The 27,126-nt window shown below is 46.4% G+C and overlaps 1 protein-coding gene across 1 annotated transcript in view; it reads left to right on the forward strand.

Moving 5' to 3' along the window:
- Positions 1-403: 403 nt before the first annotated feature.
- Positions 404-27,126, forward strand: part of LOC144095227 (beta-mannosidase-like) — a 55,983-nt gene continuing 29,260 nt past the window's right edge. Inside the window, exons 1-11 of the mRNA XM_077629012.1 lie at positions 404-509; positions 1,760-1,906; positions 4,145-4,293; positions 6,279-6,490; positions 7,440-7,510; positions 9,328-9,524; positions 10,711-10,870; positions 14,106-14,410; positions 20,223-20,308; positions 24,145-24,323; positions 25,098-25,274. Of these exons, the coding sequence (XP_077485138.1) occupies positions 1,807-1,906; positions 4,145-4,293; positions 6,279-6,490; positions 7,440-7,510; positions 9,328-9,524; positions 10,711-10,870; positions 14,106-14,410; positions 20,223-20,308; positions 24,145-24,323; positions 25,098-25,274 (1,636 nt within the window). The 5' untranslated portion in view covers positions 404-509; positions 1,760-1,806. The remainder of the gene's footprint in view (positions 510-1,759; positions 1,907-4,144; positions 4,294-6,278; positions 6,491-7,439; positions 7,511-9,327; positions 9,525-10,710; positions 10,871-14,105; positions 14,411-20,222; positions 20,309-24,144; positions 24,324-25,097; positions 25,275-27,126) is intronic.

Genomic DNA, 27,126 nt, shown 5'->3' on the forward strand with positions numbered 1-27,126 from the left:
TTGCACAGCAGAGTTGAGCAAAGAACTTTCAATGAGCAAATAAATACATGGCAAAAGATAGAAGAAAATATGAAGAGCAGATGAGAAGTAGAGGAGAGCAATTGAAATCAAGGAGAATACCTAATCCTAACGCAGTGTCACCGCATAATGAAAATTGAGCGCTCCATAACTCATTTTAGTGCTACTAATGCTGTAATAATTACCTCCACTACCAGTACTACTGCTATTGCTGGTGTTGGCGTGCTGCTACAACAGCGTGCGTTCAATGTGATCGAAGCGAGGGACTAAGACTAATGTGAGCTGTTGAAAAAGAAGTTAAAACGCCCTGACCGCACGGCGGATCGGGAGACATGAAGTAGAAGAAGAAGAAGAAGACCCTGCCGCGGCCATGGGACCTCGGAGGCAAGGGCTGTTCCTGGGGGTCGCCGCGCTCCTGGCGGCGTTCGCCAGTGCCGTGGGCGTCGTGCTGCCGCTCAACGGAGACTGGAGGGTGTACAATCGAAATAAATGTACGTACGCTAGCCTCCTCGGTGCGCTCTCACAGGCCCCATCTTCCGAGTTGCTGACGCTCAGCAGACCGCTTGGTAGCGGTAGCTTGAACTTGTGTGCGTCGCGTGACCGCCTGTAGCACTGACCTTTTCCCTGCCTACGTAACACACTCAATATCAAATTAATGAGTTTGTTCTCCAAAGGCTGTACTGTGAGCTGCGAAGGATTGCGAAACGGAAGTGCTAGGGATTAATTTTAGGAAGTGGCGATATTGCTGGCAGCCGGCAAAATAGCGCAGAAAACAATGTAGACAGTGCCGTCTCATCAAGATTGATATCAGTATCCGTGTACACATGGCTTTTTACATTTCTCATTCAAGAAAATGCAATTTTTCGGCTAAATATTCAGGCTAAGACGAGGAAGACAACACACTCATGCAGAACTAGAAGCAGCAGCAAAGAGGTATCTCCTGGAAACAAGGAGGGGGGGGCCTGAAATGCAAAGTTTACGGCCAAGTAAAAAAGACAATATTTAAATAATGTGTTCATAATTCCCTCAGTAATTCCCTTATTGCCTTTTCTGGATTCGCAAAGCCACTGAATGCAATGCTAGAGAGCCTATGACGACTGCACGCAACATGATCGCCGCATATATAATGACCAGAATGTTGTACCTAATATTGTCACGTGGTGGTGACGTTGAAGAACACAGCAGCAATACTGTGAAAGATAAAACTAACTTTTATTGGGCGAACCTGTGCTCACAAAAAGAGGCTACACTTACAGCACAACGGTAGCGGCGAACACGGTCGGCGATCGTCGAAAATCTGATCCGCGGGTCAAGCGCGTCGGCTGTTATATAGCAGTCGTCGAATGTTCCAGACTAATTGTTGGGACCCGCGTGCCTTCCACAAAGTTCTACACTATTCGCGTGAAGCGATGAAATCAGATAACATAAGGTTCGGCTACAACAGACAGCAAACAGAAGCATCGATGACTTGCCAGAAACTTCGGATAGATGCAGGCGCGTCCCGCGCTGTGCGATAACACTTGTTAGGCGGCGAAACGTGGTCGCCCGATAAAGATAAGTACACGTGTCAATATTTTATGCCTAGATATGGATGGTACCTCAATGCAAACCTATAAGAGTGGAGGAATAACAGCAGTGACAAAACCTCTTTGTTAACTACAACGTGCAATCCAAGCAACACATTAAAAATGAAAGGAAAGTCTCTTGAGGGCTCAATGATTGTCTGTACACTATGCTCCAGCGTACCACTTCTCCGGTGTGGTCCCTGGCAACGTGTATACAGACCTGATGCGCGCCAAGCTCATTGGAGACGCCTACTACCGCGACAACGACGAGCGCTTCGCCTGGGTCGGACACGACAACTGGACCTACACGCGAGACTTCCAGCGTAAGGCCGCCTATTCTTTTCGATTACTGTAACATCAGCTTTCAAGTAGTCACCAACAGCTTAATCACCAACAATTGAGGGCGGCACTTTGTTGACCTAATGTGCGGTGAGGCGAAAGCCTTTAGCGCGGTGTTGCTGCTTGTGTCGCTGATGTGTGCTGAAGATGTTGATTAAAGACTACAAAGAGCATTTAGGCGGCATCCTTCCAAATCGGCGTTCAGGAGCCGTCTGGCAAGATTGCCTGGGGAGCGCTCCTCTCAAACGATGGTGACGCCACTCAATGAAGTCACACGCTCATCAGCCACACGGCTTTACCATTTTCTTTGCGATGCCACCAGACTTATCTCGATTGATCGCAGCTTCGCGCAACTGCTTCAGACTGTTGTAGTTGCTTTGGTGCCTTATCTCGATGACATCCTTTAGTTGCTGGATGTAACGGACGCCGGACAGATCCATGGCCGCGAGTATGAGCCATTAAATGCTTTCGCCTCAATAGTAGTATATGGCTAACGTAAAAAAAATGGCGGTGGTTTAGATCTGGTTAAACCTGGAGTGACGCCATAGCTACAGCTGGCCGATTGGAACTTGCTCAGTTGAATTGCAAAGTCAGTGTTTCGCCGCTCCGCTTCGCTGCGCGTTCCTTCTTCATCTTCGCCCCACTTGACATGGTGATTGCGCACAACTGTGGCAGCTCGGTTTCGCCGGCGCGCCGCTCCGCCGGCGAAACCCGCTGCTGCTCCGCACCACGTGGCTGGTCACGTGACCAACCACGTGACGAACCACATTATCAGCCACGGCGCCGCGCCGCCGGCAGCTGCTCCGCACCACGTGACCGACCACGTGACAGCGTGGCGGCGCCGCCACCGCCACGGCGCCGCCACGCTGAAGGCTCGAAATGCTACTGTAATATAGCTATCGCTACAAAAAAAAAAAAATGTGACGTCGTGAGAGCGCCTAATACAAGAAAAATAAAGCAGATAAGCTGCTTCTGCAACCAAAGGACGCAAGGTTGCTGCGAGGAAACTCATACGTTGTCAGAGAATTGTAAGAGGCAGCAGTGAGTCCTTCCACTGCCTTAAACGCAGCCTCTGCTTGGATTTACGTTTTCTTACCAAAATATGGGTGATGTCTTATGGTGAATCTGGAAACACACCTCTTTACTGACGTTACAATGCTATACACTACCATCCTGTCATATTTTGTTCTTCTGTATCTTTATCTAACTTTACTGCTGCTTACACTGTCTGTGCTATTGAAAACGAACCCGGAATTATCCCGTCATCATTAGCGTTCTTGTCTGCTCTTTTATCTCAGCTTAGGTATTAGCTTTAGGCTCAAAACGACCATATGCTTTTGTTTGTACCATCGACATGGGAGGTTTCTATTCTAATTGAGCTCGGGCAGTTTTCATTACAGCCAGAAAATGCTCAGTATACTACCAAGCACTCCTTTTTGATTTTTTTTAGCTAATGTCGCACATGCGCCTCAGCTAATGAACCAGAGTTATCAAAGTCAGAGGGGTGCTCGCCTTTCTCGCAGGGCTTGTCATTGTTCGTTTGGAGCACGCCTGATTCGGACAAGATCTCACTTTAAAACTCTCTTAAGGAAGGCTAACAACTTCGTGATACCCCATGTCGCTTGCCTGCTCTGAAGTCTTTCGCCCTTGTACTCTGGATATCGTAGAAAAACTGCAGATTGGGCTAGTTGGCGTTGATGCATAATGGTGGTTCAACTGCGCAAACACACACAGACCAAGAAAGAGATGAGACACACAAACTAGCCTGTGGACATCGCCTTCCTTAAGCAGCTTTAGAAGGGAAACGAGAATTCGACCTCTTAAGCTGAGTGCTGATCAACTGCATCAATACGAAGAGATACTGTCGTGTAAGAACAGAGCACAAACACAATTTCGTGTTAGTACTAGACTTCATGATGTCGTGTCGGTGAGCATAGAGTAATTTAACGGGAATGAGACATTCCTTGTCACATAGAACGCACACTTTTCTTACATTGGTGGATATAGACGAAAAAAAGAGCCTTCGGTTTCTTTAATTTGTCCGCCTTTCACTTCAATCTGATATCGGTGGCTACAGTTACTTTGGAGTGCCCTATCTTTCAGACTGGCAAATACGACGGAGTATCGTTGCTGATATAAGTTTCACCTTGTACCTCGTGATCTTCATATTAATATCTTAACGTATAGATGTGCGTTGCATATTGTATTTTCGTCCCCTGCAGTGAAAGAAGAGCACACTCATCACCGCCGGATCCTGCTTGTCGCTCACGGCATCGATACCGTGGCCACCGTCTACGTGAACGATGTTCCTGTGGGAGAGACGGACAACATGTTTGTGCGATACGTGTTCGACATCAAGCAGTACATCAAGGTGCGATCAGAACACCTGGTCCAGTGTGCCGGTGTATGAACTTACGCGGCAGCCATTTTGAAGCCTGACCTTGCCTGCAGAACAAGGGTGTACGGTGTTAGTTATTTCGGACCATGAATATGAATGGTTCCTGCTTTGCACCTGATGTTTATTTTGTTGAAAACAAGAACATATGAACCGGTTAGTAAGTGTTCATCAGAACAAAGAGGAATTTTAGGGTTTAATATATTTACAACTTCGCAAGGCGCAAAAACTTTGCGAGTATGTTGGATTTATTCAAGTCGACTGCAAACAGCCTAGGCATCCTAACTCTCAGAGCAGGCAGCTGAACTATACTGCGAATGACGGTACAATTAGAGAGCGTGTTCGAGAGTAGCAGATGCGCAGGTTACCCTCGCATTTCGTCTCCTGTTTCTGTCCTGGCTGTGAAAATAATTTTCGACTATATAAATCCAATTGTCCAGCAACAAACTTCGCTTACCTCACTCTATTTTCATCCAATCGCATTGCTATGATGCCATTCTCTCGCCCCATGTAAGCTTATTTGCACCAGCGCCGACTGAATCGCCTCGAAGTGCCTTTTCTCCGCTTAATGGCCTGAGCGACGAATCAACGTAATGTGCTGTCTCCCTTCCAGTCTTGCACTGGACTTTATGCAGCAGCGGCTGTTTAATATCTTGACTGCTTCCTAACAGAAGTAACACGGTGGTTTGGGCTAGTTGGTTGCCAAACAGGGCGTTGTTTTAATGAAAGAGCGCTAGAACACTTCAATCTTGTAAAAGATGGTATCAGCGGCCATCTTGCCGTAGACTGCCGGTCGTGCAGATGAGACCTATGTTTAAGAAGGCGCAGTTTCTGGGTCACGCCAAGGACAAGCTTCAGCGTGAAATTATCGAAGCCTTTTTTTATTAAGAAAGCCGGTGACAATTGCGTCAGCACGCCTTCACTGTCATTGCTGGAGAATGAAATGGCTTTTTTGGATGATTGTGATTAGGTTTCACCTCATGATAACTGAATGTATTTAAACGTCGAGCTTTTTCAAATAAAATCAGTTGGAAGTGCAGCACAGTCCTGTCTTATTTGTTCCTTGTCTTCTGTGCGCGTTTTATTCATGCTGCGAAACTTGTTTCCTAACAGAGCAAAGTGTGTTTCCAGTTAATGTACCTATGAGGCTGCCATGAACTACGTGATCACGATTTGTACGGACCAATGTGAGCCCCGAGATAAGGCTTTTAAAAGGGTCGATTGGGAACATTAGTCCTCGTTGCCATAGTGTAGGTACAAAAACTCGCATTTAGGGTCAAGTATAATAGAGAAGAACGTAGTCATGAGTCGTGGCGTTCTAGCAAACAAAACCTATGGTGCGACGAACGAGAGCACCCTTAAAAGAGAAAGAAGCAAGCATTGGCAAGAAAAATATAACCGGGCAAAGAGCACCGCTTCTGCCTTTACGAGTTCCTCTCAACACCAGCCACGGCGTCTCAGTGACTATGACTTTCAGCTGCTGACGCCAGGGTCGCGGGTCCGAATCTCGGCTGTGCCTGCTGCATATCGATTTAGACGAGATGTATAAACGCCAGGCGCTCTGCGTTGGCACAGCGTGGTAAAAAAAGCTCAGGTGGTGAACAGGCACCCGCAGTTCTCCAGTACGGCGTCTCCAATAGTTTATGTGTCATTCCGAGACGTTAAAAACCACGTAATGTACCATACTATACTTTTTTTTCTAGTTTGGCTAGCTTCAATTGATTTCCTAAGTCTACTCCGTTCGACGTGATCCGGGACAAGGCTGATCGCGTGAGCATTATCGTAAGCTTTCATTCTGCCAAGCACTGAACATTTGCACTTATAATTTGTTATTCTAGTGCACCTTTCTTCGGTGAGAACATATCTTAAATAAACCGCATAATCGTGCCGATTTTTCGTGCTTTATGCCAATGGCTCTGATGTTCTGCAGTAGCTTTAGCATCATGCGGCTGCTTCCGCAGGTGGGATACAACAACGTGAGCGTCGAGTTCACCTCGGCCGTGGCAGTGGCCTACGCGCGCGAACGGTCGCACGCGTTTTCGAGGGGCCACCAGGTGCCGCCCGAGTGCCCGCCCGTGCGCCAGCGAGGGGAGTGCGGCGTTAACCACGTGCGGAAGGTGCAGGCTTCCTTCAGTTGGGAGATGGCGCCCGCGTTCCCCACACAGGGCATCTGGTGAGCAAGGCTCTCCTGAAGCTGTATTTCGTAACGCTTATATTACCGGTGCGTTAGCACTTATAGTGGCCATTCCCCACATTTGTCTGTTGTTTGTTCGTTTGTTTGTCCGTATCTGTGTTTGTCTGTCTGAGCCTGCTTTGTGGCAGACTGCCATTCTCGACTTTGCAAACCACTCCTTGCGCAGTGGTACAGCGGTTATGCGATACGCCACCGCCCTGCGACGGCAGGTGCTGCCACCGGCGGGGCTTGTGAGACCCAGGTTACTCTTCCCGAGCAACCTTTCGCGACCCATTATTAATTTAGCTGCCACCTGCCACAGTGCGTAGTTCGCTCACAATCCGTGAGCAGGTTGTGATGACGTCACAAGGCCACTTGACCCAGGTGAGCCACCCGTCCCCTAGGTTGCTCCTGTGGGGATTTGTCGTGGATTTTTGCTCACGGTCAACGACGCTGGCATCTTTGACCGATGCCGGGTTTTCTGGAACTCGGGGCACTCAACGCTTTCGCCTTAATAACGACTGATTACGCTGACTGGTAGAAGACCAAACAACTGCATGGATATCGACTTTTGCATGCTCCGCATCACCGCCTAATGGACAGTTGAGCATACCTAGTAGTTTCTCAAATATCGGATTACTGGGGTACATAACTTAACTCGCCATTACGATATAACCAGAAGGGGAAAATTATAACTGCAACGCTAGGAAGAGGTCCGGGAGAAAGCTATAGGAGGAGCAGCACTATTCTTGCATGTTCTCGTTTATTTTACTTTTTAGTCTACTTTTTAAAAATATTAGGTGCTTTTAATGAACGGTATAAATGAGAAGATGTTATCAAAAGCCGCGACGCATAGCGATCCCACCGGAATGTCATCCACATCTTTCCATCACAATCCAGCAGCCTGGCTAAAACAGTGGCATGTTTTTATTTGTTTTTCACTGTTCAGGAAAGACATCGGCATCGAGATGTATGATACCCTGATCATACGTGACATGGTGGTCAGAACTCAGCGCCTCGGTGAGTGTCTAGAAAGAATTTGTCGCTTATATTTAGAAGAGGGGTACGCACCTAATGCACACATAAATATAGAAAGAAGGCTAGAAAAATGTAATCTACGCTATAATCTATTGTACAGGCTGTGTTTAATTGTTCTGGAGACGAAGAAAGTGCTCTATGTTTCAGTTTCATCGCAACTAGGACAGTTCTGATGACTTTCAATGATTCCACTGATCAGGTCATTACAGTACAAGGCCATGAGATACCAAGACTGGCAGAATACAAATGTCCAGGAGTATAGGTAAGCGAAGGGCGGATATACACGGAAAATCAAGAAAAGAGTGTTAAGGCGTGAGGGCGAAGAGGTGCCGCGATAATAAAGTACAGGGAATTAGGCGGGTACAACAGGTATGAGCTACTGAGAGGTATTTGGAAAGGAACAATGGTGCCAGGGCTTCCTTTTGGGAATGCGGTTTGTGCCTAAGGGCAGAAGTTCAGTTGGGACTGGAAATAAATTGAAAGCTGTTGGAAGGTCAGCGCTAGGGGGCCACAGCAAACACACAAATGAGGCAGTGCAGTGGGACATTGGCTGGACATCATTCGAAGCACAAGAAGTTCAAAGTAAAATATTATATGAATTACGCCCAAGGAAACTGGACGATAACTTGAGGGCAGCTAAGGTATTTAAATAGCGATACGGAACTAGCGTTGACTCACAGTGGCGGAATAGGTCTAGGAGGCTAACCAGTAAGTATGCAGGACACAAGGGCGGAGAATTAAAGAGCTTTAAACGAGAGGTTAAAAACGCAGAAGGTAATAACTGGATTAATTCAATGGAAAAGAAGCGGACTGGAAAACTATATAGAAATCGGAAAAGACAAACAAGGAAGGAATCTTTCTGTGAGAACTCAAGAGGCAGCACCCTACTCTTTTAAGCTAGATCAGGGTGTCTTCGAAAGCTTAGCTACAAAAAGAAATTCAACCAAGATGACACATGTGCAATGAGTGGTAAATCTCCAGAAACTAAATTTTGATACTCGAATGTGGCGGTGTCCATCCGGAAATCGATGCACAGTCACTCTCCCCGAGGCCCTAGGGTTTAGAGATAACAATGGTCACGTGAATGGATCTGCGGCGGAAGATAGCAGAACGTGATTGGAAGATTTCTGGATCAAAAGCGGGGCGTTCGAGTAAGGTTACAAGTTCAGGATTAAAAATTGTATTTAAATAAAAATGAGAAATTTATAGATAATACTGTTAAATCTGACGCACTCTAATAGAAATATAAAGAAAAAAAGACGAGCATGGTGGCAACCGCCACCACCCCGTTTCAAGGGGACGCTCATATCTTCCATTCATGCCATTCCATATTCCATGTTTAGGATTCAAAGTCGGCATTGTGCAAATTCAGTTGAATCTTGATTTAAATAGGGTAAATTTACAGACAGTGCTTTCTAAGGTTGGTGACTGAAAAAAGATATATAAAAACAAAGTTTTCCTGGTGGCACCAGCCACCACACTAGTTCCCATCAAAGGTTTTTATAGCTTCACGTGCGTCTCTTAATAAGCTCTTACCATCAATTCATCCATTCATTTATTCATCAATGTTTCAAAAAACTGAATACGAGAACCGTTACTCCGTGCATGATACAATGAATACTCCCTGCCTAGCAGAAATTCGTCGGCCGCGCAGCTGCTAAAGCGTTACTGTATTCCTTTTCAGCAACATGTTTTATAAAACCTATTAAAGAAAAAGAAACTGGTGTATCACCTATAGGCCCACGCGCAATCATCTACAGCCTCCTTCCTCATTTTGCAACCTGCGCCGTGTATCACAGGGCCGAAGGATAAAGACGACCAGTCCGACAGCTGGGCCCTGGACGTGGGCCTGTTCCTTGAGGTGGCGTTCAGTGGCAAAGCACGAATTCTGCTCAACCTGGTGCTAGACGAACGCCTGACCGTGAAGAAGAACATCTCGGTGTCCGCGAATAACGAGCTAACCGCTCACTACAGATTTCGGCTACGAATCCCGGAGGCAAGTCTCTCATTATTCCCACGTCAAGTCATATCTAACATTAAAGAGAGGCGCGTTTACTGTACAATCTAAACACGAATACGCCTATATGTGAATAAAAAAGCGAGTAAGCTCTCCTCTAGCGCAAACCCTTTTATTAAAGGAAGAGAGAGATCTTACCCCCTTTTTACTCTTTTCGTGTTTGTGGTACTCGTGGCTCGGATGCAAGCAGATAACGGGGTGCTTCAAATTGTGCACAAGGATTGAGAGAGAGACGGCGTTTATCTGGATACCTCTTCCGTTGGAATGCATTCTGTTTGTTCCACAGAGACAATTGGTCACGTATTTACAACTCCTGGTTACGCCTGCAGCGCTACCAGCGGCAGCGGGAAGATGGCTTACGAGTGTGCATACTAAAACCGCCCGAGTCTGCAAAGACACCATACAGTAACACAATTGAAGTTGCTTGGGTCGTCAAACACCTCTATCTCGACCCCATACCTGCTCAGAGTTGCATCCATGCATTTTTTTTTGGATCATGCGCCTTTAATGTTCCTGCTTTTTTATAAAAAATTTCATTGTAAACTTCTTCACGGGTGTCTCATCGTGTTTATAGCTCTTCAAGTTAGATCTATCACGCACTATCTGGAAAATGAAAGGTCACGTGCTGGGCCGGCCATGATTTGTAAATAAGCTGCCTGAATGCGTGTCACACTTATGCCAAATGATGGTGCTTGCATAAAGAACGTCAACTAAGCAACGTCGACAACAAATACAACTCCCATTTTTACTTCATTGAAACTGGATACTGAAAATAGCATTTCGCATAATTTTTAATTTCTATTCGAGATTCTTAACGTAGTGCTATCAAAGCACGTTATTTCATGGTGTTAGTAAGTTTTATTATACTTAATCGCAGCATTTTAAAAACACTGTACTATTTACGAGTTATTTCTTTCAAGAGAAAACTATGCAGCCAATAATGTACGATCGAGTGGAGTGAACAGAGCAGCGCTCGCATCGAAGGGTTGGTGGACAGGAGAAACTTGATTGTCCCGCTTCTCTTGTGATTTCACTCATTCTTTTATGTAGCAACTGGCCCAGGTTTCCGTTCACGTCGCCAAGTGTGCCCTTCGTCTTCCTCGCTGTTTGTGTTTGTCGACCGCGGTTTATTCGTGTGCGCACCCTTAACGCGCTGAATGTGCAGAGCCTGGGCATCGAGGCCTGGTGGCCAAATGGCCATGGAGTCCAGCGGCTGTACCCGCTGTCCGTCTCCCTGTCTATGGGAAGTGACACCGCTACTATGATAAAGAGCATCGGATTCCGCACTGTGGACCTTGTCCAAGAGCCACTCGTCAACAGCACAGGTGAGCCGTCGGAGAGCCATTTGGATGAATCACTCAGTGCGCACAAAACTTTCTCCTTTCATTTCTTATACCGATTCAGAGACGGTTACGTATCCAGACATGCGACGAGAGAACGTTACTCATTTGGGTGCCAGCATCTTCCTCAGCTTCGTTTTAACCCTGGCGGCGACGGAGCTTTAGGGCATGCGCGAATATGTGGATTGTTCCCAAAGGTAATGGCGTCACAGATGGAGCGCCGGATTTGAAAAATGATTAAAACATCACATAAAAATCTGAATATAAGGTTTCAACACTAGTGAAACATCATTATGACATGTAAGAATGTGAAGTAACTTTATTGTACTCAAAAGAATATTGGTGTAAGATGGGAATCGTTCCCATGCCCTTTGGAGACCGAGTTAGAAACGCCACCCCTGAGACACCGAGGCAGTTCGGTCGACTTGGCTGAAGGGAGGCCTTCTGTGTCTTGTCTGACAGCGTCTGTGCCTGTGAAGTGCTATGCAAAGAGTACTCCAGGCGGCTAAAGAGGGCCATTAACGCTATTGCGTGATACCTTTAAGCGGAACTTAAGTGTCCACGAATTTTTTTAGTATCGTCACGTGTGCAGCTCGTGCGCTTTGGTAATGATGATGAACAGGGCATATATACGTGGCGCTGTTTAAAAGTGAACGATTCCTGCATAACTCCAGTTAGGGCACTGATTGCCCTTAGATTATACTTGATTCTTAATGCTTATTGCGCCATCTGGTTGCGCGGGGCTATACCTATGGAGCGACTGGGCTTGGGATAAAGGTAAACGACGAAACACCTTAGAATGGCGCAATCATCGGTAAGTATAGCAATTGTGGCTGACCATTTAGGGCTTTTGCGAATGCGCAGTTACTTCCATGTGCCGTTCAACGGTGATGCTCGTTAAAAGAACTCCAACGGTCGTTCACTCGGAGACCTTCTCTAAGGCGTCCCTGACAGTGTATGTGGAGTTTGAGACGTTAAGCTTCTGATACCCAACACTGCGTATTTAAGAAGCTGCTTCGGCCGTCGCTAGGATTTCTTGTGCGCACTGTCGCTGAACTACTGTTGTTGGTCAAATGGCTTTGTCCACTGCAGGTTCATTCATACAATAGAGAAGAAAAGCGCGCAAGAATAAGGGCAAGAACTGATGTGCTGTACGAAGGTTTTGAATAGAGAACCAACACAAGTGCTTAGCACAAGCGAGGTAGGTTTAGCTTACTAGAAACACAATATAGGGGCTGATCCTTAGAATTGCCGCAAGCGCTTCTCCAGCCCGGAACACCAGCAAGGGGTCAGAATAATCAATCCTGCAAGCGACTTTTGTCCGCACATGGCTCGTTTTAAATACGAAAGCGGCCATGCTTCGACTCGTGGTGTTTTACAAGCTGATGTAAGAAGAAATCAGGATCAGACAGACCAGAAGACAACCTTGTGGCGCTGAAGCCAATGATAGGAAGAAACAAGTGTGTGTCCATGCCAACGTATTGTGCGAGATCTTTCGCTCCTGGAAAGAAAACTGGCGGCAAAGCTTTCATGGCTCTGTCACTTGCACTTCATTCGTTAAAACGGTACTGAATAACCTAACTTGTCTGCCAAGTCATTTTGCTATCAAGAAATTGACTAGTCATACTGCTTCTTGTCTCTCGATATTTCCGTTTTTGCTTACGGTATAAGTTGCTTACATTTTTCCTGGCCTATAGCGATACGGGCAAGACAACTTCGAAAACATTTATTAGCAGTTTCCTGTTCTCACAAAATAGTAAGCAGAATAAGCTAGTGGATCTCACTGGCCTGTTAGTGGGAATGTAAGGTGTGGAATTACCGGTAAAGGCCGTACTTCGTGCTTACGATTGGCCCTGAAGAACTTTAGTCCTAGTGTTCGCTACTCTGTATCACTACCGAATAGTGACGCAGTTCACGGCCGCATAATTATTTCTGTACCGCTTGGTCTTTTTGAAACGGAAACTTTGACCGATACTAGCGTTCAATAGCCTGACTTATACCCCTGTCACACCGGACTTCTTCTCGGCCTTTGCCGTAAAGTTGTCTTATTGCACTAAAGGAGGAAAACCGAAAAGGAGCAGCGACGCTGCTACACGGCAAATCCAAAGGAGCTAGAACGCGGCCTCCGTGAATGCCAAAAGTCACCGCTGTGTGTGAAGCGGCGCTAGTAACATTATGAAATTAAAGCAGACGGTAGCACTTCAGCTAAGAGTGCTTTCGTTTGTGTTGGAAAAAGTAGCTATCACAATAATAAACGAGCCTTCTGACGGTGTGAAAGGGATATTTTGAAACAAAGTTTCTTTTTTTTTTTTTTTCATCGTTCTCGGTCCGACCACGGTAGGCGCACTTTTCCGTTCGGCTCCTCCTTGTGTTCGAGAAGCGTGATTTGTTGCTTGTGTCTTTGTACACACAAGCAAACTCAAAACACGCACACAACAAAGAGCAAACGAAGAAAAAACAGCAAAGCGAGATGCGCAAGCACGTGTGTGTCGATGCGGCTGCTGAAAACCGTTCAAGTCCTTTCTTAGCAGTGTGGATGTCTTTAGTCATAGCCTCCTCTACGGTTAAGTGCACTGTAACGCAAAATTAACCATTGAATAAGATAAATTAGATATTTTTTTACGGTTTCAAAACTAAAAATTGTGTCAATTTTTTATTCTTTGAGCTCGCTAGCTGGCGCTGCCGTCTGGGTTGCTCCTTTAGGCAACTTTAAGGCCGCTGACGGCCGCCTTTATTGCTACGGAACTTTATCGCAAAGGTCTCGACGCTTTGCCGTGTAGATGCGCGTCACGCGCCTTTGGGGCAAAGGACCTTAATTTCTAAGGCCTTACAAGTGCCCGTGTGACAGGGGTATTAGTCAGACACGTCGACCATGTCCTGAACCATGTAGCTGTCACTGCACCCTCCCGGGACACGTACGTATTCTTGACAAAGCTTCTCAGGTCCTCTTACTTGCTTTTTGTGTTGTAAACCTCAACACAAGCTTCACACTTTGGACGTGGATTGTCGCGAATAAATTGTCTCCCTCTCTCACTCAACTCGCTCGCTCGCTCACTCACTGAGTCGCTGTGGGACGTTAAACCCCATAAACTATCTTTAAGCCATCGCTCGCTTCCTTACTCTTTCCTTCACTTCCTCGCTCACTTCTTCGCTCGCTCCCTGACTCATTTCCTCACTACCTCATTCTGGCGCTACCTGTATAACTGTCTGTTGCTCACAGGCGCTACGTTCTTCCTGCGCGTCAACGGGCTCCCGCTGTTCGCCAAGGGCAGCACGTGGATTCCCGCCGACGCGTTTCCTGACCGCGTGACGGGCGAGCGGCTCGAGGCCCTGCTGGACGCTGCCGCGGCGGCGCACATGAACCTGCTGCGGGTCTGGGGCGGCGGCCTGTACGAGTCCGACCTGTTCTACGAGCTGGCCGACCGCCGGGGCCTGATGGTGTGGCAGGACTTCGCCTTCGCCAGTGCCCTGTACCCAGCCACGCCGGAGTTCCTAGACTCCGTGGCACGGGAGGCCCGTCAGCAGGCGAGCTTTGATGTGTGGGGGTGGTCTCTGTGTTCTGGTTTTAAGCGTAAAATACTTCTTGTCGGTGCGGCGTGGGTGCCCTTGGCGCCAGGACGGAGGGAGGACGTAAACGAACTTTGGCGACACCTTCAGTTCACCCCCTTGTGCTACGTGCTGTGATGCTACCGCAGGAGCGCATGCGTCAACGTCTCCGTTGTCCTGTGGTGGGCGAAGGAGCTGAGCCTGTTCTGCCCTGCGGCCCGAGAGGCGCAAGCGCGTACTTGATATGCGAGGCGACGGCGTCGAGTGACTTTCCTTCATTATGTGGCGAACGAGTACGAACTGCGCGAACAAGACGGACGAAAGGCACACACAAGGACAGACAAAGCGCAGACTTACAACTTATTTTATTTGTGAAAACACGTGGTTTATAAGGCCCGCGAACATAACAAGAACACTATCGCCATAGGGCCTGACGATAGAAAACATCAGAAATTTACAGGAGAATCAGAGCCGGTGTGAAACACGAACGTGCCCTTCTAAAAACTCTATCTCTTGTGTCGATAGCGATAACGAGGGCGAGCTAACGCAGTCGTCGCCCCTTTTGGCAATCAGGAAAGCTTGGATAACCTCTCTTTCAGTTTTTCGGCGTGCATTAGAGAGGAAAGCGGTTTTGTCCAGCTAAGGAACGCAATTGCGGCTGTCACAGCTTTTGCAATGCAATGGTAGATAGCTGCCTGTGCCGGTGTGCATCAACCTTTTATGCTCCAGGGCTCGCTCACTGAAGCACCGGCCGGTTTGGCCGTTGTAAACCGCCCGCAAGATAGAGGTATCTGGTAGATAACCTCGGAAACACACCTGGTGAACTTGGTCCGATGATTTTTCTTGCATGATCTGCGTTCTGTTCTTGTTTATTTCTTTTCTTCTGAGAGCAGGGGACTACTTTTTTCAACTTACAAGGCGCCTAAAACACGACACATATTTCATATTTACCTGCCACCTTCTTGATGCTCTGGGAAAGGCATTAAAAACATGGCTTGACGAAGGGAGGGGTCCGGCCTACACTTTGTACTTTCCTTAGTACAATGTGATTGCCAAAAGGGGTGACGAGTGCGTTAGCTCGCCCTCGTTATCGCTATCGACACAAGCGATAGAGTTTTTAGAAGGGCATGCTCGTGTTTCACACCGGCTATGATTCTCCTGTAAATTTTTGTTGTTTTCTATCGTCGGGCCCTATGGCGATAGTGTTTCTCTTGTTATGTTCGCGGGCCTTATAAACCACGTGTTGTCACAAATAAAATCAGTTGGAAGTCTGCGCATTGTCTGTCCTTTTTTGTGCCTTACGTCCATCTTGTTCGCGCAGTTCGTACTCGTTTGCTTCATTAGGAACCAACTAACCCGCCAGAACGTCCTTCTTCATTATGTAAGGCCATCCGGCCACGGTGAATGTCCCAACTTTCTGTGTAGCACATGCTAGCGCATCCCCTCTTCTTCGGCACGCGGCGAGTGATGGTCGCGCGAGTCGCCATCTATAAAAAGCGGCAAAGAAAGCTGAGCACGCTGTCCTCATGAAGAAAAGTGGCTGATAAGGGATGCTCCTCGGGACTTGTGTGCGGCTATCAGTACCTATGAGCCGTACTAGAATACGGTACGCTTTTCCTGAAGAGCATTTGTCGACGAGATAGTCTGTGAATTTTTTTCCTTGCAATGTTTCTACGTTTCTCCAGTCTAGGGACAAACGGTCTTGGTACCTTGCTGCCCTAGGCCCATGTCCAGGATTCTTGAACAGCAATTTTAATTGTGAGGCACTGGTATAAAAATATTGATCTTAATGGACTATTGTTCCGATGCGCAGCAATGTATTCTTTTCGAAGTTTGTCCGTCGCTCACATTGAGTAGTTAAGACTGCCTTTATAAAGCTATGGGGAATGTTTTTGACGATGGTGAAAACGTTAATAGAAAAAACATGCAAGCCTGCCGAGGGAAGATCTCTGGATTTATTGATCGTTGTAGTAGAGTATCACCATTTAGTAAAAAAAATTGCGTTCGTAAGCAATATCCCTTCGAAAAATGCTCTTGTCCAGAACTTCTGGGTATGAAAACGGTTGAACTAATTAATGAGCAGCTCTTTTGGAATTCAATACAGTTTTGTGCTTCAACCCCCCCCCCCCCCCCCCCCCAAAAAAAAAGAAGGTATAAGCTTGTGCGGAAGGCGTCTTTTCTACGTTTTCGGTTCCGTTCCCGGTTCTTACTGCAGGTGCATTTACGTACGGGAAGAAACTGCTGAAACTACTGAATGGCTAGATTAACAAGTTTCCTATTGCAGAGTACACCCGGGTAGGCTTTGGAGCGAATGACGTGACGTAATTCAGAACACAATGAGTATTTCCCAAACGGGGTGCTTAAGAGAACGCGGGCTAACAAGTTTCCGCAATTTTCGATCAAAAGTCCTTCGTCTTACTGCCACCAGATAGCAGAAAGGACTGAAAAATGTCTTATCAATTACTATACAACATTAATTAGCGGTAAGTTCAAAGAAAAAAGCTGCCTTTGAGGGAACTTCATTGAATGTTACCGGCATTTAGAAAGGAGGATAATGTTGCGCAATCTATGATTAATGTTTTCCAGAATACTGCACCAGTACGAATAATAAATAAAAGCGGTGAAGTACACTCCAGGCATCGTTCTGTAAGTTAGGTAATCCGTGCTGCCTCACAAGTTGCGCAGTTGAAGTGATTGCGAAAGCTTACCATAATCTGTGAACAAGTTTTATCCTCACTTCTGAGTCGGACCACGAACGAATACTACCAGGTCTAGAAGGTTCCCGTGACTACAGTAAGCTGCAAACCGTTATTTGCAGACGTCGCAGGCATACGCACAGGGGCGAAAGTAATATCCGTTGACAATAACCACGTAGACTTTTTAACGTCTCCTTAGGGCGCAGGCGCTCGACACGAATGAAGAGCAGCGATGAATTGCGTAAAAAGAAAGTTATGGTAGAGGGTGGCGGAGAAAAATGATAAGTCGTGCGAAAGTGAGAGAGGTGATACGCTCTGGTTGGTGCATCGAAGTGCTGCCCGCGCTGCTTTCCGGAAGTGGTCTGCGGGCACTTGATGGACAACTTCCGTTCTTTTAGGCGTCGCCGATCACGCTTGAGACGCGGACTGAGTAAACACAGCTTGTGTGCGCAGCAGGAAAGCCGACGGGCCTTTGGAAAAGTGCTAGAAAAGTCCTGGGCATACAATGCCCGCGGACGACCACATCGGAGAGAGCAAAAAATAAACCTAAAAACTAACTGGGGTTCCCGAACCTTGTTGCTGGACGAAGGAGTTTGTTGGGCTGACCATCTCGCTTCGCGTTCTTCTTCGCCGTTTTGTGAGTGCATTATAGGCGCCCGAAAAGTTATTGATCGTGGGGAAGCCTAAACTATGAAAAAAACTTTGTTATTCCCGTGACAACGGACCCCTTCCTACCACATCCGCGAAACGCAAAGCTAGAACGGTTGAAAAATATTCTTTGAGAACAAACGCTCATCGATTAGTTACGTCCAATAAAAGGTCTCACTGACGTAAATAACCTGACAGAGATGACTGGAAACCTTATCTTTATGGCTTAGCGAGAGGGGGGTGCGCAGCTCTCTCGTCAATCGTCACCCATGTGAGGAGAGGAAATGCGATTTTTATTGCCTTCTCTCCCAGTGATTAGATTTTATGCGGCAAGAAAGCTTGCAGGCAGCGCCGAAAGCTCTAGGATGACATTTATAGGCTCAAAGTATACGGGTGGTGTTTTTGACTCTTTAAAAGCTTTTTCCCCGCTTTTTTGCCCCTGTGCAGCACCACATTTGATGTATAAATTGTCTGTTGACTAAAGCCGTGACGTCACAGGTTAAAGCACTAATTCGTGAAGCAGTAAAAAGCTTTTAGCTTGGAAATGATCTTTACAATGTGCCGCCCCACGGTCGTAGTTCTGATTATTTCCGAATTACGCAACAAAAAGGGGTCCCGAAACACTTGGAATCACGTTGCACCATTTCGGGCTTCCACGCTTAGATTTTAAATCGCTTGGTTTTCGTTTGTATTAAACAGAACATTTCAAATTTTCTGCTTTGGCTTCGCCTCAAGCAGAGTCTTATTGAAAAAAAGTATTCTTTACAGGGGCAAAACTGCGTTTGCACCCGCATCTCTCTTGCCCCACTACAACCTTCAACGGTATAAATAAATAAATGAAAAATAAAAATAAATAAATAAATCAATCAATAATAAAATATAACTGTGAACAAGGGTGTAAATTCTTGATTCCTTGTTTCTAGATTATGATTCTGGGCCGACATAGCGCAGATGCAAAAACACATCGCGACGAAGTTCGTGACACGAAGTGACATGGTTTGATGCGAAATAGTCGGCCGTGTAACACGTTCGACACGCAGCATGAAACCGATGTCTCTCATGATTAACCACGCAAACCTTAGACTCCATTCTCGGTTAGGTCAGGATGACCTCAAGCCTGTCCTGCCAGTTAATATGAATCGGGATTCTCTCCCCGCTCAAAGTACATGAGTATTGACACACCTCAGCGCTGTACGCGTCTTACAGTTGGCAGATAGTAGTTTCCTCCCGACACCGCACGGAGTGTTTCAAAAGCTACCATTCTCCAGAAAGTTGCACTCTGTTTATCGCATTGGGATACCGTTAAGACAAAACAATAACAGCAACGACAAATAGTGCGTTACGAGTGTATTTCACACCGTGTCGACGTATGGCAGTGGTTCCACTCAATGAAGGAGCCAAGAGGCGCAATATTCTGTGCTAGTAAACCTGAGTTATTGATTTCGAATCTTAATTCTTTCCTCCTTGTGTACCGAATTAGATGACAGGCCTTGTATAGAAAGGGTGCATTAGAGGTATCGGAGAACTCGCCGGGCTTTCGCTGGTATTATTACAGTGTTTATATCACATGGCCTTATTTCTGCAGTGTAATAAGCTCAAATAATTATCAAAGCATTTAATAAAGTTTTCAATCACATTACAACTTACTTTCTAAATAGTGTGTCTCCAGAGAGCCTGGATATGCAAGTTTTATTGCTGGTAACAAAAAGCAACTGTTACGGTTGCTGGTATTCTTCAAACTGTTTAATGTGGGCTAAAATTTTAGGCAGTTTATATTACATTGTGTAACTCAGTATATGCTGTTTATTTATTGACAGTGTTGAAAGAAAGCTTAATAAGAACATATGAAAACGCTAGTTTATGTGTGCTTTGAGAGCGACTAAAACTGCAACGAAGTAAATGTGCCTTTGCAAGGACCAAACATGCCTTCTTTCCACTTCGCCGTTTTTGATACGGGCTTTTCATGCTCGAAACTGTTTGAAAATCATACGAAATACTGGAAATTTGACTAAGATACTGAGATTTATTATTATCATCAAATATTTACTTTATATTTATTCTTCTCCTTACGACTCTCAAATCGCATTTTTCGAGCAAGTTAAGAACTGAAGAAGTTACTTACACTGAAATGTGAGAAATATGTATGACAAGGTTGAATTCAACGTTATAAACAACAGTTGTCGTTTAATGTTGTGCATTTCTAGCCCGTTAATGTTGCATGTTTTAATAATGCATGGTGAAAACCAACATAAAGCTCTGCGACCAACTAGTCCAAATCCACGCAGTTCTAGGAACGCTTAGTAACCGCTAAGTCTGTTAACGCGCAAGTATCGCAAGAATGCGCATTAATGGTGGTACGGGCTCTAAAACAACACCAACCAGACTCTGATGGCTTCGATGTTCTGTTCTTGAGAGGGAAGTACAGGAGTGTTCTGGTGTGAACGCAGGTACGGCGCCTCGGACACCACGCGAGCGTCATTCTCTGGTGCGGAAATAGTGAGAACGAACTCGGCCTTGCCTACAACTGGTGGAAGTAAGTAGTCTAGTCTGGCATACGTCGTTTCTTAGACGCTTGTGCGCTTTAGCAGAGCAGAAACGCCATTTCCGACTCAAGAATACGGCTTTAACTATGCGATTTCACGTAGAATCTAAGGAAGCTCAACGTATAGGAATAATGCAATTTTCGCTGGCGCGTCAATAGGCCTAATGACTCTGGCAGTACCTAAACATCATATAAGCAGTACTTAAATATAAAAGTTGTTGTAAGCTTCTCGAAGGTATTGGCAAAACCAAGCGTTTACTTACATACCCGTATATAATAGTATGGTCTTGCCAATGCATACCTTTGTTCGTACGCATTCTTTTGCTTTTGCGCTCGTTTTTTTTTCTACTGAAAATTAAGAAACCAGCGCATAAAAAAAAACAACAAGCAAGAATGCAATAGAACAAATACATTATGAACGTTTACTATCGGAACAAAGACATTTTTTTCTCTCATTAATTTTATGAACAGTAGATGCACGGGTTTCTTAAGGGCTAGAATTTCAAAACTGAGGTCTTTCGAAAGCACTGCTAGATCCTTAAAAACAGCTGGGGTCCTATTGCGTCGCTGATGGTGTTTGGCGTTGGCGAGAGAGAGGTAGGAGGACCACGTTGAGCAAGCGATCCCCGCAGGGTTTTAAACGCGAATGTTTGCGCGTGCAATCAGTCGACGCGCACCGAGAGCACCGCTTAGTTTCCTCACTTCCTTTGGTCTAGGGTGGCGTAGAGGCCGCGCAATGCCGCTTAAAGCCGTGCCCAACTCATGGCAGTTATAAACGCAATGCCTGAATGCGGGTATACGCATTACTATTGCCCAGCTCTGAGGCTTGCACAACTGCTGCTTCAAGTCTGTGAACTCGTTTATTGCTTACTGAGAGGCGATGACTAGAGTTTATGTTATAAATGTCCTTTTTGTCGATCTATCATGAGCATATGGTTGTAGACGTAGTCTGCAGTTAACTAGGGGATATTTTGTACAGAAGTACAGAGGTAAAAAAAGAAACTGAGAGAACGAGAACTGTTTGGGGAAGACAATTTGTGCGCAGTCTCTGGTAGGACTCAATTCCGGCGCAAGGACCGTGAAATATCTTGCCCAAGCGCTAATAATGAAACATTATATTCGTCGTGTCTTGGTCTCGGAATATTCATTATTTCTGCAGAAGAGCAAAGGTTTTTACGTGGTTATTTTTTTCAACGAGCTAAGGTTAATTCATATTTCTTACGCTTAAATAAAAACTCAAAATATTTCCCCGATAATTCTAATTGCACAAACCTCACCACGGTATAATGCAGTGTCCGGATTAAATTTTTCTAAAAGTTTAATGTTTTCTTCTTTTTTTCTCTCAACGTCACCTGAGAGGAGATCTTGTTTTTTTTAATTTTTATGGGGGTTTAACGTCCCAAAGCGACCCAGGCTATGAGGGACGCCGTAGTGAAGGGCTCCGGAAATATCGACCACCTGGGGTTCTTTAACGTGCACTGACATCGCACAGCACATGGGTCTCAAGAATTTCGCCTCCATCGAAATTTGACCACCGCGGCCGGGATCAAACTCGCGTCTTTCGGGCCAGCAGCCGAGCGCCATAACCACTCAGCCACCACGGCGGCTACCTCAGAAGAGAAAATGGAAACAAATTCTTCGCAGCTGCCCGGGAGTGCATAAGCTTGCTTTCACTCACCGTGGAAGCGGGTGCATTTGTTTACCTTTATTTGCAGAGCGCTGCTTTGTTCCCAGCTAGGTTCGCTCATGCAAAAAAAAATTGGTGGTGGTTTAGCTCTGGTTAAGCCTGGAGTGACGCGATAGCTACAGATGAAAAAAAAACGGATGCTTGGGCGAGTTGGTTTTATTGAATGAGTTACAGCTGGCCGAGTGGAACTTGGTCACGTGACCAACCACGTGACGAACCACGTGATCAGTCACGGCGCCGCGTCGGCAGCTGCTCCGCACCACGCTGAAGGCTCGAAATGCTACCGTAATGTAGCTATCGCTACAAAATTCTCTCAATTCAGCACACGGCGGCTGCGTTTGAATGCGCCTACGTATACCCTTTAAGGTTTCAGAAACACATTTGCTTCTTCTGTTCCTCCACAATCATCGCCAATCGTGCAGTACCGTGCAAAAGTCTTTATATTCTTAACCCGCATCTGGAGGTGACAAGCACGTGGAGTGGTAGGCTGCTGACTGGGTAAATAACTTCTTACTGCACACAAATAATTTCTGACTGCGCACAGAACTGTGCAAATTCCTTTCTCTTGGAGCGAGAATAGCGTCGAAACCAGGAGCAGTTTATGCTCTTTGACTGGAGATTCTAGTCAGCATATGAGTGGCGCTGCTTTTTAACAACTTTGTGGTTGGAGCTGCCTTGTGCTTCGATGGATTCACGTGCTCTAAGCGGAAACGTCGACATTTTTTTTCTTCGTCTGCCAGCCAACGTTCTTAAACCAACATCTGCCATAATCAGAATGTTAGTGTCAACCCCAGAACAAGCATATCACATCCAAAGACCGCCAGGGCAACGGATTAGTTATACTTCTGACAGAAGTAGTGGCAACAAAAGTGGCGGCTGGGACAGCCAGTTTGAACCTCCGCATGCTCAGACAAGGCTTTGTTCGGCATAATTCAGGGATTGGTTTTAAAGCTATATTCCTTTGAAACTTCGTAATAATTCTTTGTTCATGCTCAAATCCGCTGGCATGCGGCTTTATCACTGTATTCGTGAAGCGAGATGCGACGAAACTTATCCGGGATAAGCGCGCAACTGCTTCTACGTTGTTCCAGACTGTCGTGGGCGCTATTCGTGCCTTATCTCGAAAGTTATTCCTGAGCTTAAAATTGAGCGCGGCTGAGAGCAGCGGTGATTCATTTCTTTCTCGACCACCGTGCGCACACGCTGTCGTCGCCGAGTTATTTAGTCCTTTGTGGGTGCAAGTGAGGGTAATAAACACTTTTAATTATGCGCTAGTCTCTCGTCTGTATCTGGGCTGTCATCTCAGCCACGTGAAAATATTGTATTCAACAGTAATCCGAGTTTCCTGAAACGAGCCGCACCTTATCTACAAGAGGCTCAAGAATCAGGGAACAGGGTGCCACTTAACCCACGAAAGTTTGACAAGGAGCCTAGAACGGGGCATTTGTTGACAGGCAGGATTTTTCAGTCGACGAGGCAACTGATTAATTAGGTTTTCTGTAAAGTGAACCTCCTCTATTAATCGGCGAAGTGCCAGACAGTGCTCTTAAAGCTCTAACTCCCCGGACGTAGGTTCATGTTACCCCAAGTCAATTCGCGAAGATTGTTGTTGCTATGGATGAAGTTGCACCCATTTATGAGTGAAAACAAAGCTATTGTAAATGCACTTTAAATACAAAAATGGATCTGTTACGCAGTTCACAGTGTACATCTTCAACATACTATGGCAAAAGTAGTTCATAAAAAGAAAGCTATGTTGAGGCAAAAGGTTTTGCAAAAGGTTTGCAAATTTGCAAAAAACTTTCGGTTAGCGAATGCTCGGCATCGTCAATTAAACATACAATGACAGGACAGTGAAAAGTCCAGTCAGTTAGCAACTGGTCTCACGCATGAGGACCTTCGTTCATGCAGCTACTGGTGCAAGATTCGTAAATATATTTGACCAAAGCGTTTCTTATTCTTGAGATTGGTTCGAATGGCAGGCATGCGACTCATCAAAGTTGACTTCAGTTTTAACGTGTTTAGCTATTGTGACTGATCTGCACTGAGCCACCGGCGCATGACAATTTGATCTTGGTTACGTGTCGGTCTAGCCGATCTAACCCATGGCCTCGTGTTTATCCTTGACTGCACGACACAGGCTCTTAACGACCGAGCATCGCGACGACTACGTCAAACTGTACATGGAAACACTGCAGAAAGTGGTCTACGAGGAGGACATGTCACGGCCTTTCGTGGGTTCGACCCCATCCAACGGTGTGCTTTCGGAGCTCAGCGGTGGCATACACGACAACCCGAACGACGTGCTCTATGGCGACGGTAATTATGGGAGATTTAAAATTGCACACGATGTAGCTGTGAAGTTCAAAGTGATGTCGTCGCAAACATGTAAACGGAACGTAAAAGCCGCTCGCTTGCAGCTATCTAGAACTATTTCGACCTAGCTGCGATATTGGTTTGGTTTATGGGGGTTTAACGTCCCAAAGCGACCCAGGCTATGAGGGACGCCGTAGTGAAGGGCTCCGGAAATTTCGACCACCTGGGGTTCTTTTACGTGCATTGACATCGCACAGCACACGGGCCTCTAGAATTTCACCTCCATCGAAATTCGACCGCCGCGGCCGGGGTCGAACCCGCGTCTTTTGGGCCGGCAGCCGAGCGCCATAACCACTCAGCCACCGCGGCGGCTCTAGCTGCGATATTGTTAGTGCGAATTGTTAAACTTTGTGCCAGTGTACATAGAGGGTGTATATTGCGCGTATGTTCCTAAAGGCGCAAGAAAAAAAGAGCATACGTGGATGCTTACACGAGTTCGTTTAATAGGCCCGTCTGAAGTCACTCATTCAGAGCTTCCTGCTCCTTTGGCACAAGTCAAAAATAGCGGTAAGCTTTTGTCGCTTAGTATACTCTGCACATTTCATAACGGCAACCTTTTCCTTTTCTAACGCTGCACCCTTCACTTTCACACTTTCTCTTGCTCTTTCGTTGCCTATTTGTCTCTCAGCTTTCAAAAACTTCCTCACTGAATAGCTGTTGTTTCCTACCTGGTATTGTTTCTTTTCGTCACCTCCCTCATGAATGCGTTGTCTCCAGTGCACTACTTCGACTACTACTCCCCGCCCTGGAGCTTGGAGTCCACGCCGACGCCACGCTTCTGTTCGAGCTTTGGCCTGGTCTCGTTTCCTGCCATGGAGACGCTGGCCACCGCCCTGGAGTCCGGCGACCTTGTCCTTCCCTTCCCGCAGGCCCTAGAGAACCGGATGCACTTAGGTCGGTGGACTTTCCGCGAGTGGGCAACGTGGAAGGTATACTGGGTACCATTTGATACACTTACGCAGTTGCTAACGGCGGTGCATGTGCATTTTGCACAAACTGAGGGCGGATGGAGTAGAAGCTCTTGAATATGCTTTTGATGAAACCTCGTAATTTTGATGAGACTATGCATTATCGATCAATGTAAGGTCCTGCGAGGGATGTGTTGCCAGGTTGCGCAACGTCACAAAAAATTTATACTCTATCAATCAGCATAAGTCGTGTATACCACGTGAGCTTCGGTTAGGCTTCATTGTCGGGCCACCTTCCACCAGCGTCTTGCAATAGAGACAGACGAGGTGGTAAGCGCTTTTGTCTGGAAGCAGGAATTTTGTTCTCGAGAGTAGGTTGTGCGCATATAAGCCTGCGCTTTCCTTAACGGATTTTTACAAGACCGGCTTATTTGAGCCTGATTTACAGCAGTAACTTGAAATGACAGAGCCAGTGAGACGGCGAGATATTTCGCTGAGGTGCCTCGGCGAGGACTCAGCTCTGTGTAGCTGTCTATATAAACCTATTCAAAAAGAAAAAAGTTGGGAAGACTAAGATAATTAAAGCGGTATTCGAATTAATGGCGTTTCTTTGTAGCGATGAATTTCTCACAATTCCCTACTTGGTTTTGTTTGGTTTATGGGGATTTAGGGCTGAATGCGAAGCAGGTTTCGTTTGGTTTGTGGGAGTTTAACGTCGCAAAGCGACTCAGGCTATGTGGGACGCCGTAGTGAAGGGCTCCGGAAATTTCGATCACCTGGGGTTCTTTAAAGTGCGTTGACACCGCACAGTACGTGGGCCTCTAGAAGTTCCCCTGCATCAAAATTCAACCACCGCGGCCGGGATCAAACCCGCGTCTTTCGGGTCAGCAGCCGAGCGCCGTAACAGCTGAGCCACCGTGGCGGCTCGAATGCGAACTAGGGCGTTGGCGAATGGTGATAGAAGGCTACATGGTGGATGAAGCCTATTGTTTTGGCAGTGAAAGGAATATTTCGATAGAGTTGTAAAAGAGAGTCTCCTCGGCGTGGCCCAATCAGAGATGAGACTATCACCGCAAAAAACCATCTGCATTCAAGACGAGCATGATTACCTTGTAACCAGGTTAAATCTTTAAAATCAGCGCCTACTTTCAGACTGGGAGTTATAGACAGGAAACACATCTGTGGAAGGCTGCGTTTGCATCGCATTTGATGGCCTGCCAGCAAAAAATTTCAGCATAACCACCCTATGTCCGTGAAACAATGGCGACCAACGCCACGGCTGTCTCCGTCATCCCGTCTCTGGCGCTGGTCGTTTACAGTTCGATAGCACTCAACGTGTCCGGTGTCACCGCGCGCCTGTAGTGTTTGCCCACCACTTTGGTGCTAGCGGCAGCGTAGGCGAGTATCTCGTACTTTGACAGGCGCCGGCGTGGGACGGCTTTGGTGGAGTTTCGGGCGGCTTTATACTTGCAATGAACCTTGGCATCATGGAAGGTATTGGTTAACCTCGCCTGTGTCCTTCCTTAGTTGTGGTATGCAGTTACCTTCTTCCGACGTGTGGCGCCACTCGTGTAGTGTGGCGATAAGTGCTTAAGAGAGGCATGCTGCATCAGCCCACGCTTAGGAACACATGATGGTTGCAGGGGAAATGTTAACTTAGGTTTCATGTGTTTCCCACTCGCGGCGTTCCTGGGGGAAATAGGTTATTAGTGACAGTTGAATCGAGGAGGCATGATGATGTTTGCGCATGTCTGCGCAAACATGCGACAGATCCTGTTTCAGTGAAGTCACATTATTTGGTTTAATTAATAAGCAATAAAGACGTCGTTATGGCTTTT

Source organism: Amblyomma americanum, chromosome 6 (genome assembly GCF_052857255.1).
Source record: "Amblyomma americanum isolate KBUSLIRL-KWMA chromosome 6, ASM5285725v1, whole genome shotgun sequence".
Classification (NCBI taxonomy): domain Eukaryota; kingdom Metazoa; phylum Arthropoda; class Arachnida; order Ixodida; family Ixodidae; genus Amblyomma; species Amblyomma americanum.